Below are 18162 nucleotides of genomic sequence, written 5' to 3'. Positions count from 1 at the left end.
GCCTTTTTCATCCTACCTTTACCTTACCCTTGATCTTCTTTTGACATATTTTCTTTTAATATTTTATCCCTTTTTTATTACGATTGGAATGTCCTGGTCTCCCATCATCAAATGGTTGCCACTAACTTAGGGACTCAAATAAATTTTAAAGTGAGCATTTCGTAGTCACTCAAATCTCGACTATGTTATGACATATTAACACATCTAATCAAAGTGAATGGTTCCATATGTTTATGGACATCTTGAATTAGGACACTAGCAAGATTGGATCACCATCATCAAATTGTAACTCGTGTACCATTTCGTGAAGTTTGTGAATCTATCAACATCAATTATGTATGCCCAATATAAGTCATACATGATGATGGTCCAACCCAATGGATCAACTTCACCATAAACATAATATTCATTTTTTATTTTAAAAAAAATTTATAACTTTTGTTAATTGAAGCAGGATTCATCAAAATATAAATCAAATTACAATTATATAAAAACACTATATTGTTAAAAAAAAAAAAAAAAACCAATTCTTCATGCTAAAAATAACACTCTTGCAACCTAAATGCAACTAATAGGAAATATCAACCCCACTAAGTGGCACAATTTAGTAAAACATCAGTAAACAACCTAACATTTATCGTAAAATATTAATTAATCTTATTAGATTTTAGGGTCTAATAAAAAATCATTTTACCTTCTCGTATTGCCTACAATATATTATCATTTACTCTTTAGTCTTTACGTGTTAATTCACTTAAGGGGTTTGATTTGGGTAACACTTTATTCCTAAAATAGATAAATTACTTAAAAGATTACTAGGTATAAATAATTATTATATTTGATTAAAAGAAATAAAAGAATACTAATAATTTATTTTACTTAAATGCTCTTGAATATAATTATATTTAAATATTTTTTATATTATTTGTTATATTATTTAAAAATAAATTTATTTTTGTCTCAAAAAATTAATAAATAATAATATAATTGTAATAAAATAAATATTATTCTAATAATCTTTTAATGCTTAAAATGAAAATGATAATCGAATTACCATTTATATTATCTGTCATATAAGTATTGGTAATAAAAGATTACTGTAATATTTTATTATGGATAAACCAAACAATGTAATATAAACAATAAAAGATAGATTGCCAACGTAATCTTTAAATCTTTGGAACCAAACGGTCCCTTAGTAAAATTTTATTTTGCACCCTAAAATGCGTACCTAAATACTATTGTTTTTTCATTTTTGTCAAAATCTCGGATGGAGACATGATTTACCTAATAAATAATATCATACCTATTAATAGGATTTTCACTATTTTTATGTCAAATCTTAAATTTTCTAAACACAACTTAAACCTTTTTAAATCATTTTTTCACCAGCTAATGAACCAATTTTAACTTTAAAAAATACAATATTCATCATAAAATATATACATATATATATATATATATATATATGTGTGTGTGTGTGTGTGTGTGTGTGTGTGTGTATGTATGTATCCTAAACTCCTACTTAAAATGAAAAAATGCAAACACTTACTATAAATATGACAAAAATACAAAAGAAAATCTAAAACTGAAAACATTAAACACTTTATATTAGAATTTGAACCCATTTTCCAGTAAAATTTCATTAACAAATTAGTGATTTCATGGCAGAAATTCTTTAACTTTGTCAAGGGTCTAGTTTGAATATGAGTATTTTTTCGTCAAAAATTTCTCTATATACCGAGGCAAAATCTTCTATTCTCATTTTAGTGACTATAGCCGTATAACCATCGAAGTCTTGTAGTTCTGGCCACAAGCTGGTTTGGCCCATGAACCAGACTGAAACCATCAGAACCAAAACTGGCCTAAACCAAAACCGAAACTAGATTCTAACAGTTCGTTTTCGAATTTAATTTTTTTGAACTATCGAACTGCTAGTTCAAAGATTCATGAACCGGTTCTTTTATTTTTTAAATTAAAAAAAATAATTTGTAGGGACTCCCTGTAAATGTCCTGCAAATCTAAAACATTTGAAAGGGACTCCTCGACATCTCTACAATAATATGCCCATTATAGGCTTAGCCCTGTTTTTTTTTAATTTTTTATATAAAATTTTACATATAAATACTATTCAATCTTTCAATTCTCTTATTTCTCATTCTCTCAATTCTTAATATTCTCTCAATCTTTTAATCAAATTATCTCAAATTCAATTAAATTCTCTTTTTATTTTTATCAATTCCAATTTTAATTTCTATAATTTAATTATTATTATATTTCTATTATACAATTTCATAATTAATTATAAAATTTATCTCAATAAATTAAAAAATTAAGTACAAAAGGATACGTAGGAAGCTTAATTAAAAAATTAAATCTAAGTTTTTTTTAATTTTTAATTATTATAATTATTAATTAAAAAAGTAAATTAAAGTTATGAATTATAATCGACGGTTTAATGTCAATTTCAAACTACGGTTATGAACTGAAACTATCAGTTCTGAATCGGTTACAAACCGTCTTATAATGATTCCAATTCAGAGTTCCTATTTTTGTGAACTGTAAATTGGCAATTTCGAATCAAAACCATTGGTTCATGGACCGCAACCAAGTCTAAAGTCTTGGCTAATTTTGTATACATTCCATCAAATAAGGTTTTTTTTATTTTTGAAAAAAAAAAAGTTAAAAGTGATTAAATATTTGGGCTCAGCTGGGCCCATTTGACGAATGAGCTTTAAAAACTCGGCCCAATATCATTCAATCAGGCCTCGTTATTCATTTGGCGGGAAAGTTCTTATTTTTGGCACTAAAATTTATTTCATACAAACAAAACCCTTTTCGTTTCCTCAACCAAAGGTAAATTTTAACCCTAAGTTTTATTACAAACAGAAAATCCCTTTTCATTTTCACATATCTGATCGCAATCGCAGCTGCGATGGGTCGAGATGAGGTCCAATTGAATGCGGGGAAACGCGCTTATCGGAGCGCGAAGGCGGAGGGGAACCGGCAGGAGGAAGCGCGGTGGGCGAATGTAATTGGTGACATGTTGAAGAATAGAGGAGAGTACGTTGAGGCTCTCAAGTGGTTTCGGATCGACTATGACGTTTCAAACAAGTACTTGCCTGAAAAGCACTTGTTGCCCACGTGTCAGTCTCTTGGTGAAGTCTATTTACGCCTCGAGTACTTTAAGGACGCCTTGATTTATCAGGTACTAGTTTATTTGCTTGTAATGATGTTGTTTGGAGGCTGAGAGTTTGTGGGTTGAGTTCGAAATTTTTAGATTCTGATTGTATTGGCGCATTTATTAGCTAAAGGATTAAGCATAGGAGTTGTACTGCGTCATATAGATTTTTTTTAATTGACACCGAACATTCGTATTTAACTTTGTGATTTTCATATGATTTTGTTTCACTACTTGTAGTTCAGTTCTTGCTTTGTGTAATCAATAGTTGGAGGGTTTTAGTGCAATGTGGAATTTGTAATTGAGAAAATTCTTATATGTTATTTATGATTGTTTTTGTGATTTATAGAAAAAGCACTTGGAGCTTGCCAAGGATACAGGTGATCTTGTTGAGCAGCAAAGAGCTAGCACACAACTTGGTCGTACATACCATGAAATGTTTTTAAGAACCGAAGATGATCACTACTCAGTTCGCAATGCCAAAAAGTACTTCAGATCTGCCATGAAACTGGCTCAGAGTCTGAAGGAGAACCCACCGAGTAATAGATCTTCTTTCCTTAAAGAATATATTGATGCACATAACAATATTGGAATGCTTGAAATGGACCTTGACAATTTGGAATCTGCCAAAAAATTCCTTACTAGAGGATTAGAGATCTGTGATGAAGAAGAGGTGAGCGAAGATGATGATGGAAGAAGTAGGCTTCATCACAACCTCGGAAGTGTTTATATGGAGCTCAGAATGTGGGATAAGTCTCGGGAACACATTGAGAAGGACATTATAATTTGTAAGAGAATTGGACACTGCCAAGGGGAGGCAAAAGGGTATATTAATCTTGGTGAGCTGCATTACAGGGTTCAAAAGTATGAGGAGGCCATTCTTTGTTACCATAAAGCACTTAATTTGGCGAAATCCATGGAAGATGAAGATTCTTTGGCTAGCCAAATTGACCAAAATATTGAAACTGTAAAGAAAGCTATGAAAGTGATGGATGAGTTGAAGAATGAAGAGCAAAATCTGAAGAAGCTAACAAGAAATATGGTCAACGCAAAAGGCATGTCTGGTGAAAGGAAGTGTCTGCTGCAGCAGAATGCATCCCTTGACCGTCTCATTGAAAAATCAAGCATAATCTTTGCATGGACAAAGGTTTGTTTTTGTGGATCACTCACTATCTCTGCTCTTTCAATCTTCTGGATCATTAATTGCACTTCATCTTATGAAATAGTTATATGTTGGTTTCAAGTTAGACAAAAATCCTTTAAATATTTATAAATTGGATGTAGTCACTTCTGATCCATTACAAGCAACAAGTCAGATATGCTTTTTTCACTCATTCTGCTAACGTTGGTAAATTTTCCTTTTGCACTTTTGAAATCTGTTTTCCCTGTAGATATCTAGATGAGAATGTCTAGAATAATTCACAATTCTGCTGTTTTGTAGTTGGGTGCTTTCATGCCATTTTGAATTTTGCTTCTTTGTTTCAGGGGTGATGCTGTTATGTCTAAATTTACATGTTTTGAAAACGAATAATGGTTGTTCATGGTGGTGAATGGTTTTTGTGAGGTTGGAAGTTCAAAAAACTATTGGCTTAAATTATTATTTGCTAGTCTACTCTATTTGAGGCCCCACTATACTTATTCTAACAGGACTATGAAATTCAATATTGGAGCTAAGTAATTTGTAAGTATTTGACTAATAAATTAATTTTAAAATATGAAAGACCTAGTGTACCATAATGCCTAAACTAAATCCCAAACACAAACCGTGTGCCACAACTACAACCCATGCTCAGCATTTCTTGATTTTACTGGATTCCTCATACCTCTAAAAGTAAGGAAAAAATCTCACAGATAAGTTTAGTTACTTGGAAACCTTTTAATGTGGCTGAGATCAAATGAATTCAATATATATATATTTGTTTATTTATGTTTTCCAGGGAAGCGCCTGTTTGCACAAAGCAGATGTTGGAATTTGTTCTTTTTTTATTGCACTCATGTTGAAGTTTATATGTTATACGGCTTTTGTTTCATATCTAATATTCCAGTTGCAGAATGCTATTGATGCTAACAGATAGGCTACACATTGCATTTGTTTCTTGCCTCTATATTTAAACCTTACATTTTGGTTGCTCTGCTCATTTTAGAGGCCTTAAGAAGGGATTGATGCAGTTGGGAATTTGTTTTATTTTTGTCCTCTCTAATTTATATCCTTCTTTTTTTCTGTGAAAACTCATTGTTTAGCATCGTGAGTTTGCAAAAAGGAAGAAGAGAATAACAAGTGAACTTTGTGACAAGGAAAAGCTAAGCGATTCATTTTTAGTTATTGGAGAATCATACCGGAAGCTCAGAAATTTCAAGAAAGCCATTAAATGGTACACAAAGAGTTGGGAAATATACAAGTCAATTGGCAATATGGAGGTAAGTTTGATGGTGGCAATCTAATCTACTATTTTTTTTATTATGTTGATTTGAATAGAGAAATATTATAACCTTGGAAGTAGAATACTTACTATTTGTGCATATATACATTACCTTTAGTCCTTGACCATCATGGCACTTTCCCAGTAGGAGTTTTCAGGTTCAGAATGGTATTATTCTCTAGAGAATGTGAATTTCATAGTGGCTGTTATGCTTATGGGCATGCTGTATCTCTGGTGTTTGGTAAAATACTGACCATGAAAAGCTATTTATTTCAGGGTCAGGCATTAGCAAAAATTAACATTGGTGATGTTTTGGACTGTGATGGTGATTGGGCAGGAGCACTTGATGCATTTGAAGAGGGCTATAGGTATTCTTTCTTTTTTTCATTCTTAACTTTCTTAGTGAACTAGATTATTACTGGGAATATGGAATCAGTAATGGCTTCTTAAGCTGCATAATTTCATTGAAGAGGGATTTACTTCATGACAAGCTGAACGCTCCTTGAAGATACCCTATTTGCTGATGTTGCAGGGAAACAAATCCTTTTTAATGCCTAAAATGCAACTAATATGGGTTTAATATGCATTGCCTACATTTTACCGCTCTATGGGACATATAAGAAGGCTATTTTTAATTACCAGAAAGTGTAATAAATAACAAACTACAATTGTAGCTGCAGAATTTGGAATATAATACTACAGTTATATTACTGAATTTAAATGTATTGTTGGTATGAAGTCTGATCACCATGGCCCTGCGAATTGATGTCTTTCATTGGCTGTGTTTCTAATCTTAGAGCTCAATACTAGTTTGCCCACTTAATTGTGCAGTTCTTTTAAACACTGTCACAATTATTATATCAGTCTGCTCTTTGCTAGCCATAGAGACTGCATACAAATTAAATGCTTAACCGAGGACACTCTGAAAATAGTTTGCTCAAAGACATTTGAGTTCCAAATTTCTACAAATCGTATTCTACCAACATTTAGAAATGGCAATATAACATACATAACCAAGCATCCACTTGATCTTGGTTAATTCATTCAATAAATTGATACTTAAAAATAGGAAAATCATGGAATGGAATGGTTTTTTTGTTTGGAAATTGGATTCCTTTTTTCTTTTGGAATAGATTTTTTTTTAGAAAAAATCTGGAATTCCCTGCACTTGCTTTCCAAACCCAAGTTTTAAACTGGAATATTTCTTTATTGCAATTTTAACTAATTTATTCATCATCCTTATTTGCGTGTAGCAGTTTTTGCCATTACTATCAGATTACTACATTGAAAAGATTGATGCCTCTTTTGTGGTGTGTAAGTGTAATGTTTTTAAGACAAGGGTCGTTTACCATGTCCACTAACCCTAGAGCTTTCAACCTAGAAAATATAATGAACAATGAAAAATGTTAGATAATTTGTTTCCTTGGACTTGCATGAAAATGCACTCTTTTTTGAAGCATATATTGATCTCAGTTTATGTGAAATTGTATTGATTTGTTATTGCAGGATTGCTGTTGAAGCTAATCTTCCTTCGACTCAACTTTCTGCACTAGAGAATATGCACTACAGTCACATGATAAGATTTGACAATATTGAAGAGGCCAGGTAAATATGATTAATGAGACATTTTGTCTCATATATTATGGAGATGATGAAAAGAGACTCTACTTTCCATAGGGTCTATTAGTCACCTGTTACCTATTTAGGCTTAGTGATGTCCAACTCTGATTAAGATATGGAGTCTTGAAGATGAAAGCCGAAAACTTAATTATTATATTTCACAAATAATTAACTTGAATACTGTAACATATACATTTTATTAATTTTGAATTCTTTTCTGGACAAAATTGTTAATTATTTGTCTAAAAAAAGTTGCTTCTCTTTAGGAGGTTGCAGCTTGCGATTGATAAGCTGAAAGATACAAAAAATACAAATCTTGAAGCACAAGAAATGGCAGGGGATATCTGCTCTGAGACTGACACAGAAGAGAATGATCATTTCTCAGATGGTAGGTCTTATGCAAGTTGCTCTACCAAGAGGAGTAAATCTGGTTCTTCTCAGTCAAAAACTTTAGCTGGTTTAGAAGAGCTTAAGGATGATGTTCCTCTAATTTCAATTCTTCGGTCCAGCAAAAGATCACCCAAAATGAAAACAGCTTATGTACAAAAACAAAATGCTACTGACAAGCCAACTGAAGCATCTCCAAAAAGTTTGTCTAAATTAACTGATAGTCAGCAGACAGGTGTTGGTCGTAAACGTGTTCGAGTAATTCTTTCAGACGATGAAGGTGAAATGCATGCTGAGGTGGAATCCTTGGCAGGAAGATTTCACAAGAGTCCAGTAGAAGATGTTGCTACTTCTGATGAACGTGAGTTCTTAATTGATTTGATCTTAGATTGTCGTTGTTATTAAAACTTAGTTGTGAGAGGCTTTTTCTTTGCCTGAATGCAGTTAAGAGTAAGAGTAGTCTACCTAGTCCTCGTATATTTCAGGTATGCTGGCAAATTTTTCAATCCTTGAAGTGTATTGCTTTCACTCTGAAGTTGGTGGCCAAGTGCTTAATCCTTTTTGGTTAAGCAGGGTGTCACAGCAGTGGCTTCCAAATGTGCTAACAGCTCTGGCAATCGTATTAATGTTGAAGAAAGCACATGTTCATACAAATATATGAGTCCTAAACCAGCTACTCCAAATGCAAATGCTATCAGATGCTCTGCAGAAGTTCCTTCCGAGTCTCATTTTGCTACTAGTGTTTCCAATGATGATATTGATGTCTCAAGGAATATAATGTGTAACAACAGTCCATCTAACTCAAAGTTGCATAATCCTGATGATGATAACAATGTGAGTGTTATTGATATCTCTTGCCAGAGTAAAAGGGCACTTACACACATATATATGGTTGCACTGCATTATTGTCATTGCCATTGTGGAATAGGTGACATGTGACATATGCATGATCAGTAGAAAGTATTCCTTATAAGTGGCTCCATTTTTGCTGTTTCATCATGCATAAAATCTACATCATCCATCTACTTGAGTGCCTTTGGCAGACCCCTTGATTTATCTTCAGAAACAATATCCACCAATGCATCTGGATCATTTGCCTTAGTGAACCGGATCCTCTGTCTCTCAAGTCACAGTGGATCTGATTTGTGTTTGGGCCTGATCGTGATGTTGTTGTCATTAAAGGTTTATTTACTACTTATCTGATTGTCTTAAATCCATTCTCGTCAGTTCATATCGTGATATTCTGTCCATCCAGTCGACAAAAATGGTCTATCTGCACTGACAGTTTATCTCATTTGTGTCATACAATTATTTTTGTTGTGTATTACTAACCCATTATTTGTTGCCTTGATTGCAGGAATGTATAACATTTAAAATTGACAGTGATTTGATACGTTTGGAAGTTCGTTCATTAATTGATGGTGACAAGTTTAACATTGAGTCTTTGAAGGTTGAGCTGGCATGCTTATACTATCTGCAGCTCCCTATGGAGAAGAGATCAAAAGGTAGAAATTTAAACCCACATCCTGCATGCCGGTGATCGTTTTCTGCTCATATGATCTACCTAGCTTGAAAGATACCTAATTTTAGTTGATAAATGAATTAGTTGCCACTGAATGATGTGTAGCAGTAACATAAACATTGCATGATACAAGGACTGAAGTGTTATAATAGACATTATCATCACATGTATAATAACATTGAAGTTGGCATATAAATGTCATGAAAATGGTCATGACAATGAAGGCCCATTTCAGGTTGAGGATATCTCTAGCGTCGACTAAACCTGTCTAACTGTGGGTTGCATATAATTTTCATGTTTCACACCCAGTTCAGCCATACAAGTGTTAAGTGTGAGCTATCATGGCAGCACATGCAAATTGCATTTTGTTGGGAGACCTACTTGTCGTTTAGTATTGTTTTTGAAAACCACTTTGTGAACTAGAAACAAGAAACTCAAGATATAAATATGTCTGATTGTATAGTTCAGGAACAACTTTTTGACAACAGAAACAATGGAAGTGCACCATGTATCTACATTTTAGGGAGTAGAAGGGTTTTGCTTGTTTTCTAAAACTTGTTCTTAAAAATAATGAACATATTTTGAATTAAATTTTAAGGAAAATGATACTTTTGTGTTTTGCAAATCATGTTGTTTAATTGGAGTGTTATTATTATTATTATTATTATTTTATATTTAGAATTGGAGAACAGAAAGTGTGTGCATCACCTCAAAAGGAAAGAATTTTTGTGGGCTGAAGAGTCTTTTGATTGATGCATGATTCATTATCATTTTCACTTCATTTTTCATTCTCTGCTCATTTTCTTATTGTTTCAGGAATTCTCTTCAAATTTAATTAAATATCTTCTAATATACAATTTGTGTCTTCCTAGGCCTGTTGCCCATAATTCAGCATATAAATTGTGATGGAAGAGCTCTAGAATCCTTGGAAGCATTTGAAACTCTCAAGGATCAAATAGGAAAAGATTTGGTTGAAGTCCTTATTGATGGTATGCTTTATGTATTCTTTTTAATTGCAAGAAGTCTGCTGATAAAACCCATTGTCTGTTTGTTTCTAGTTACTCTACCACTGTAGTATGAAGAGTAATCCTTTTCTTTTCTTTTTTTAATTAAACTGCAATTCAAGGACACTTTTTATATATCCAACCCATTTTGCTAAAAATAATATGTTTTGTCCTTGTATGGGCGTACTTGAATTAAACAGTTTCAAGTTAATTTATGAAATTGAACAAGATTCTGGGCCATTCAGAACTGATTTTATTTAATATTTTCAGCTTAAATTTTTTCTGATAATATGAGCTATACCTAAGGCCCCACTCCCAAGATTTCTTCTATCCTGCCACTAGGTTAGATGATGTTAGGTATATCTCAGTTTCCAGTTATAAGTTAGATTAAAAACAGACTACACATATATTCATAATATGTCTCATTTATTGTTGTCCTTCAGGGTGGGTTCAAAAGCGCTTGATGAAGCTTTACATTGATTGCTGCAATGAGATATCCGAGACTCCCAATATGAAGTTGCTTAAAAAACTATACATTTCGGAGGTAAGAATATAAATCCAATTGGGGCTAGTTATTGAAAAGTTCTTCTTTTCTTGCCCCCAGTTGTACAAATTTATGCTGGCTAATTAATTACATTCTCCCATTTGGAGGCTCGAATTGTTTCATGCATTTTTTCACGAATCTGTTTAACAGGTGGAGGATGAAGTCATAGTGTCAAAATGTGAATTGCAAGACATCTCAGTAACTCCATTGTTGAATGCACTGCACACCCACAAAGCTGTTGCCATGCTAGACCTTTCTCACAACTTGTTAGGTGACACTTTATCTGTTAATTAGTCTGTTTTTATGTTTAGAGTTGTTTATGAACTGCATGCTGTGTGTCCACTCCACTTTTAATTCTCATTCTTACAAATACTGTCTTCAGCTCCTGTTAGTTCATTTTTCTGAAGGAAAGAATATTACTCCTTCACCCTTCAATCTAATGGCCTATACTAGCTGTCTAATGGTTTGAATTTTTTCTAGGAAATGGAACAATGGAGAAACTTCAACATTTTTTTTCATCTTCTGGCCAAAAATACGGCGACTTAACATTAGATTTGCATTGCAATCGTTTTGGTCCAACTGCTTTATTTCAGGTTTTGTAATCCTGTCCTGACATCTTTGTTTCTACATCTGCAAAAGGCCGTTCTATTCCTTGCTTCTGTCTTCTACTGATTGTTTTAAATGTTCAGCCTCTTTAATATATTGAATCATTCAAACCCCATATTCTTTTGAAAATTTCTTGATTTGGCCTTATTTCAAGTACCTTTATCACCTTTTTTACATGCTCTACAGGTTTTATTGCTGGATTGAAGGAATAATTTTATTTGCAAATTCTATTTAAATGCATATATTCGACTTAGAATACCAAAATTCTTCAGAGATGCTGATTCAATGCTTTTAATACCTTCTTTCCTTCTTTATTATCAAAATGCAGTGAACAATTCCTTCATTTGATTTCTTAATGTGCTTGTCTTAATCCAAACTATCAGATTTGTGAATGTCCTGTGCTATTCACCCGACTGGGAGTGCTTAATCTCTCTGGAAATCGCCTTACTGATGCATGTGGATCTTACCTTTCAGCAATCTTGAGAAATTGCACAGGTGAATATTTTCCCCACTTGTCAGTTGATTCTATTCTTTCTATTTTGAGTCAAGGTTTGAATGCTGATTCTTGCCTACGCCAAATGATTGTCATCATATTTTATTTTATTTGTCTTCCTGTTTTTCCTTGGGTCCACGGCTGTTGCGCACCAAGTTAGGATAAATTTTGCACAGTTGATGTAATCTAATATCAATATTTTTAAAACCGGGTCAGTGATCGAACTGGTTGTCTCACTGGTTCATGGTTCGACTGGTTTAATTTGTTATCAAATTATAATGAATAGATTTTGTTTAAAAATTTATAAAAAATAAAATCAATCAAGATACCTACACCTATGGACATTAGAACATATCTTTTTTAAAAAGTAACAATTATTTATTTGATTTCAATGAAACAATTAAAATAAAAAAAATCTCAATCTCATAATACAAAAAAAAAACATAATTCTATAAATTATTATTTATAGAAGACATTTCAATAAATATGAGATTTTTTTTTTCTTTTTTATTTTATTTTTGAACTTATTTTTTCTTTCAAACCCTTAAAAATTCATCCAATCTAATAAAAAATAATCAAATTATTCAAAAAATATTAAAATTTCAAAAAAATTGAAAATTTTGGTCAAATCCGGTCAACCAAGTCAATGAAAAAACTGTTTTTTTATATTAACCAGACTTGGAGCCAGTTCCCGGTTCAACTGGTCGGTCCCGTCCGGTTTTAAAATCATTGTCTAATATCAATCAATGTATCTGCCTTTATGTTTGATGTGGGGTTCTTGTATTCCATTGATATCCTTTTTCCTGCTGCTCGTGTTGTAGCCCTGTACAGCTTGAACATAGAAAATTGTTCAATCACATCTAGAACAATCCAAAAGGTTGCTGATGCACTGGGTGCTGAATCTATAGTTGCCCAACTTTGCATAGGTACACTATCAGATGGGTTAATAGCGATCAGTATATTACTTTTTGTTGCATACAAAGTTCTCCAAGTCTCTCACCTTTTTGACAGGAAACAACCACCCTGTAACCGCCAATGCTATCATTAACTTATTGTCCAAACTATCTCTTTTGAAAAGGTTTGAATGTGGAACTATATTCTTGTTTTCCATTATTTGATTTCGGACTAGATGCATCCATGAGCTTCATGTGCTAAATTTCAGTATTGATTGTTTGAAGTCTTTCGGAGCTGAATCTAAGTGGTTTGAAGCTAAGCAAGTTGGTTGTCACTAGCCTTTGCCAACTTGCTAGTACCTCATGTTTGACAAATCTTATGCTGGGGAGCACTGGTATAGGAAATGTGAGTAAACTGTCAACTTATGTTTCCTATTTATTTGTCGAGCTTTGAATGCATCATTAGCAAGTTTCAGCCCCTCGTGACTGCATCTTGATGTCATATGCAGGATCATGCACTGCAATTAACTGAGTCATTGGTCAGTGGGGCACAAGAACCTGTGAAAGTTGACCTATCATATTGTGGAATAACATCAGTGTACACTGACAGACTAAATGCTGATGCCAGTCTAGCAAGTAGCATTGTTGAACTAAACCTAGGAGGAAATCCTATTATGCAAGAGGTTTGTTACTTATCAACTGTTTTGACAATATTTGTCTCAGTGGAAATTTGATTCGTAATTTCTTGTTATTACTCGAGCGTGTCTTATTTTCTTAATGTGAACAATTATACAAACAGGGTAGCAGTGCATTAGCATCACTGCTTATGAATCCTCAATGTTGTCTTAGAGTTTTGGTACTAAACAAGTGTCAGCTGGGGCTTGCTGGAGTTCTTCAACTAATCCAGGCACTAGCTGGTTTGAAACATAGAACCTAATTTTATTTCCCTCAAACTAGCTTTTTAATTAGCACTATTATTGATTTTTATTGTTTCAAGCAGAGAATATTACTCTAGAGGAGCTCAATCTTGCTAATAATGCCAATCTGGATAAACAATTAGCTCTACAATATGATTCCACAGAGAATGTGAATCTAGAAGTTTTGCAGCCTGAACTCAATACATCTGAACTTTCAGTCAAGGGGTTTGTGTCCATCGAAGGAAACCCCGATCAAGATGGTTTATGTCAAATGAACACTGACTGCAATCACCTCGAAGTTGCTGATAGTGAAGACTTAGACGACCAGAACAGGGTAAAAAATGCTGCATCTGCATTTGATGATGACTGTTGCACAAGCTCGTGTGAAAAGAATTCATCTCTGGAGTACCAATTCATTCAAAAAGTTTCAACTGCACTCGGCATGGCAAAGCAGTTGCAGCAGTTGGATCTCAGCAACAATGGTTTGTCAACACAAGCTGCCGAAAAATTATATTCCGCATGGTCATCCAGAATAGAAGCTGCACCAGCCTGGAAGCACATTAAGAATCAGACAATCCATTTATCCACAGAAGAAAACAAGTGTTGCAGAGTAAAACCCTGCTGCCGAAGGAATTGACTTGGGTCAATACCAGAATCATTCTTCAACTAAATTTGCAACTGCAACAAGTGGCAAGATTATAGCATACTATTATTCAATCAACGTTTCACCAGAACCACCATGACTGGTACAGGTAATGCCTCTTCACCGTCTTTTGATATTATATTACTCTATTGTTTGACTAGGGCTTTGTATAGAATTAGATAGAACATGTAGAAAATGCTTGGCAGCTAGATCATGAAGAGAAAACAGGAAAAAAAATTATCAAACAAGCGTTTTGATAGCATTATTTATGAACAATGAATCTTACCATGTTGATCTAGTGAGTCTGTCACAAGTATTTATCTTATTCTATCCTAAATTGTATTGAATTATAAATACCTTTCACAGACCCACATAGATTTATAGATGTATGAACACTTATCATCTATAATCTAATCTGCATCTTGATTATTATAATCGGATGATTGACGTGAATTAGTGGGCACTTTCTGATCTCATAGTTTAAAAAAAAAAACTAGAGCCCTTGTTGCCATTAAACAAGAGACATTTTTTATGAGTGATTAGGTCAATTTAATATTTTTATATTTCATTTCTTTTATTATATTTGCTTCAATATGTTATGCCAATAAATAAAATCTTGCCCTCAAATTTAGGACAAAATCTAGAATGATATCTTCATCTCATCACTAAACTTAGTGGTAGCTCTCTACTTTCTAAAGTATTATGACAAAATTACGTGTATCCATTTTAAACACATAAATAAGTACACAATTGATATGTGATATCATTAGATTGAATAATTTTAAATTAAAAATAAAATAATATTAAACTACGTAATGATATATATAATTATATATATTCATTTGTATTTTCAAAGTAAATACATTTAATATTACTTTTTAGTATTATAGCTGAGTTGATATATTTTGGAAAGCGACTCTCAAATACAATCATAAAACTTCATATAATAAAACTAAAAAATGATTTAGACGTTTTTCATAAAATTTAATCTAAATATTTCAAAATTATATTAATCACATAAACAGATTAACATATATAATTCAAAATTTTCATTTGTATTTTTTTTTTTTATAAATTTTGTACTAATATAATCCTTAATTTCTTTCTATTCATATTTCACTTCCCTCTAATTTCACAATACATTAGATATTATTTTTACTAAAATATATATATATATATACAGACATTTTGTGAATCATTATAAAATTTATTAGAAAGAGGTTTATAACTTGCTATAAGAATCTTCAAAAAGTTTAATTTGAATGCCTTGTGATAAGACTTATGAGAGTGACGAAATTATTTTTTATAAAAATTAAGAAACAGTGAAAAAAAATTAACGCTTTTTTTTTTTTTTAAATAAAAGTATATATCAACAAAAACATCAGCCTTCAACGAAGGGTTTGAGAACAACTTGAGCTTGAGCTCAATTTGTTTGAGGGTAAGATAGCAAGAGTAAGCTAGGAATTGACACCATTTCCATTATACATATACAACCTGAGCTCAAATAAGGAGAGTTGATGTGTGATATCAACTCTCATTAAGGCTTGTTAAGGGCATTCTGACTAAAAGAATAATAACATAAAATTGAGTTATATATATGATATAAATTATAATTGGCAAATAAAAAATAAGAGTATATATATTTTTGATACATAATTGTGTACACATTTATATATGTCATTACATGATTAGATATTTTTTTATTTTTAATTCAAACTTATCTCATCACGTGATGATACATATAAGTGCGTATATATTTGTATACCCAAAATAGTTTTATTGAAAAAATAAGGGTGTTGAACAAATTCATGAAGCATTTACATATGGTCAGTATTTATATTTATACGCAATAATCACCATTGGATTACAAATTATGAATTGTTAACTATGAAAAACTTTTATGTAACTTAAGAATCCCCTTGTAAAAATGCAAAATAAAAAGTAAAAAATTTGTCCAATTAATTGATTGTGTGATAAACAAATTTTATGAAAATAATAATTTTAATTGAAGTATTCAATAAAGTTGCTTCTTAGCTTGATCTAATAACATTATCGATTTCATATGTCCAATAATCTTTCTTTTTGTTTTTTTTCATTCCTTTTCATATAAAAATTATAAAATCATTACTACGTGTACCCATTTTAGTATTTAATTAATTAAAATAATGTATTATTATGTGATTAATTATTAATATATATTATTAATTAAAAGATTATTTAATTACATAATGACACATCATTTGAGTATCTAATTAAATATTTAAAATTAGATACACGTATAATCATTGAAATTATAATCCATTTTTTATTTTACAAAAATAACTTAAGTATAATAATGAAAATACTTTTTTCCACCTAATGTAATAATTCTCAACACAAATTCACTCCCCTTTTAATGGTAAAATAATTTCCCCAACATAATAATTTCACACCGTGCATTTTTACCCTCTTTTCTTTTCTTTTCTTGTCTTTTTCTTTTTATTTATTTTCTACTTTTTATTTTGTTTTCCCATAAGATTAATCATCATACATCATATTGAGTTTTTGGTAGATGATAAAAAATTTTTTGCTACTTTTTTTTTTTCTATATAATTATTCATTTCATTCGGTGGAAATTATGCTATAATTGTCCCAATAAGTGTATTTGTATACATAATTATATATATAATTATACCTTTCAATTTTTTTCTTGAGCTTATTGCTTTGTAAATAATTATGTCACAAAGTGTATATACCATGATTTATATCATATTACAAATGGTATTAATCATTTATGATAATTGAATTGATAAACAATGTGTCATATATTATTCATTTGAAATCATATTTTTACAAATTATTAAAGGTGAAATTTTGGATCTTTTTATGGGTAGACATAATTTTTAGATAAAGTAAATAATCTAATTAATGATTAAGATTCATTTAATTTAATTGTCACTAATAAAATCATAATAATGTCGAATGATCAAGTAATGTTATACTTATGGGTTGATTAGTATAAGCTAATGACATAATGTGTTTAAAATTGATTAATTTAATTAATACAACAAAAGATGGTAAATTTTTATTCATTATGTTAAGTACACTTATTTTAATAAAATTATGTGTATCTATTTTAAATATATAAATACAATGACAAATCTATAAATATAATATAGAATAATCAAATTATTTAAAAATAAAAATATAGGAGATTAATTAAGAAATCATAAAATTTAAGAAGAGTTAGTGTGAAATTTTAAGAATTATTTTGATATTTTTAATATATTAAATTAATAATTTTTTAAACGTAAGTGGATATTAAAATACTCTTTTTTAATATTAAAGGGTTAACTATAAATGTTTAAAACTCAAAGGGGGTTAGATGACCTTCCTTGAGTCCCTTGGGCCTGTCACTATACAGATAAGTATATAATTGAATTAAAGATAAAATAACATTCAATCACATAATGAAACATCATGTGTGTATTCTTTTGTGTACTCAAAAGTCATCTTATTTACATTATGAAGTCAAATTGCATTAATATTCCACCAAATCATGCAAATGCACTTTTATATGTGCACAATTAAAATATGAGTAATGTTATGTGTACTCATTTTTTATAAACAATTCATATACACAGTGATGTGTCATAATGTAATTAGGTAATTTTAAAATATGTGTCACCATATGATAAAGAAACATTCAATCACATGATAACACTTCATTTGTGTACATAAATTGTGTACCAAAAATAGATACACATAATTTTATTGTTAAAATATTTATTTCATTTTAAAAGAAAAAAAGAACTTATATCTATGTTGGAATTACTCTATGATGAAGAAAAAACTGAGAAATTTCATGTGATCAAGTTTGTAAGAAGGGTATTTTGATGCATAAGCTATATATATGACCAATTTTTTAATTAATTTTATTTGATTTTAAAAAA

The 18162-nt window shown here is 31.1% G+C and overlaps 1 protein-coding gene across 1 annotated transcript; it reads left to right on the top strand.

The window, feature by feature from the left end:
- Positions 1–2841: 2841 nt before the first annotated feature.
- LOC123199150 (protein TONSOKU) lies at positions 2842–14683 on the top strand. The gene is made up of 20 exons (XM_044614024.1): positions 2842–3208; positions 3531–4328; positions 5423–5599; positions 5878–5969; positions 7108–7206; positions 7488–7969; positions 8053–8093; positions 8182–8442; positions 8966–9113; positions 10003–10119; positions 10578–10678; positions 10829–10949; positions 11159–11271; positions 11668–11779; positions 12599–12703; positions 12789–12855; positions 12956–13076; positions 13180–13353; positions 13470–13587; positions 13671–14683. The coding sequence occupies exons 1-20, from the start codon at positions 2936–2938 to the stop codon at positions 14222–14224; spliced, it is 4074 nt and encodes a 1357-aa protein (XP_044469959.1). The 5' UTR covers positions 2842–2935; the 3' UTR covers positions 14225–14683.
- The last annotated feature ends 3479 nt before the right edge of the window (positions 14684–18162 follow it).

This window comes from Mangifera indica, chromosome 16, assembly GCF_011075055.1.
Source record: "Mangifera indica cultivar Alphonso chromosome 16, CATAS_Mindica_2.1, whole genome shotgun sequence".
Taxonomy (NCBI): Eukaryota; Viridiplantae; Streptophyta; class Magnoliopsida; order Sapindales; family Anacardiaceae; genus Mangifera; species Mangifera indica.
This window is presented reverse-complemented; position numbering and strand designations above follow the sequence as displayed.

What these genes read in the sequence shown, in the direction of transcription:
- LOC123199150 (XM_044614024.1), top strand. Translation starts at nt 2,936, where the DNA reads ATGGGTCGAGATGAGGTCCAATTGAATGCGGGGAAACGCGCTTATCGG. An exon ending in GGTTGAAGTCCTTATTGATG is followed by an intron (nt 10,120 to 10,577) that starts GTATGCTTTATG and finishes GTTGTCCTTCAG; the next exon opens with GGTGGGTTCAAAAGCGCTTG. An exon ending in AAAAACTATACATTTCGGAG is followed by an intron (nt 10,679 to 10,828) that starts GTAAGAATATAA and finishes TCTGTTTAACAG; the next exon opens with GTGGAGGATGAAGTCATAGT.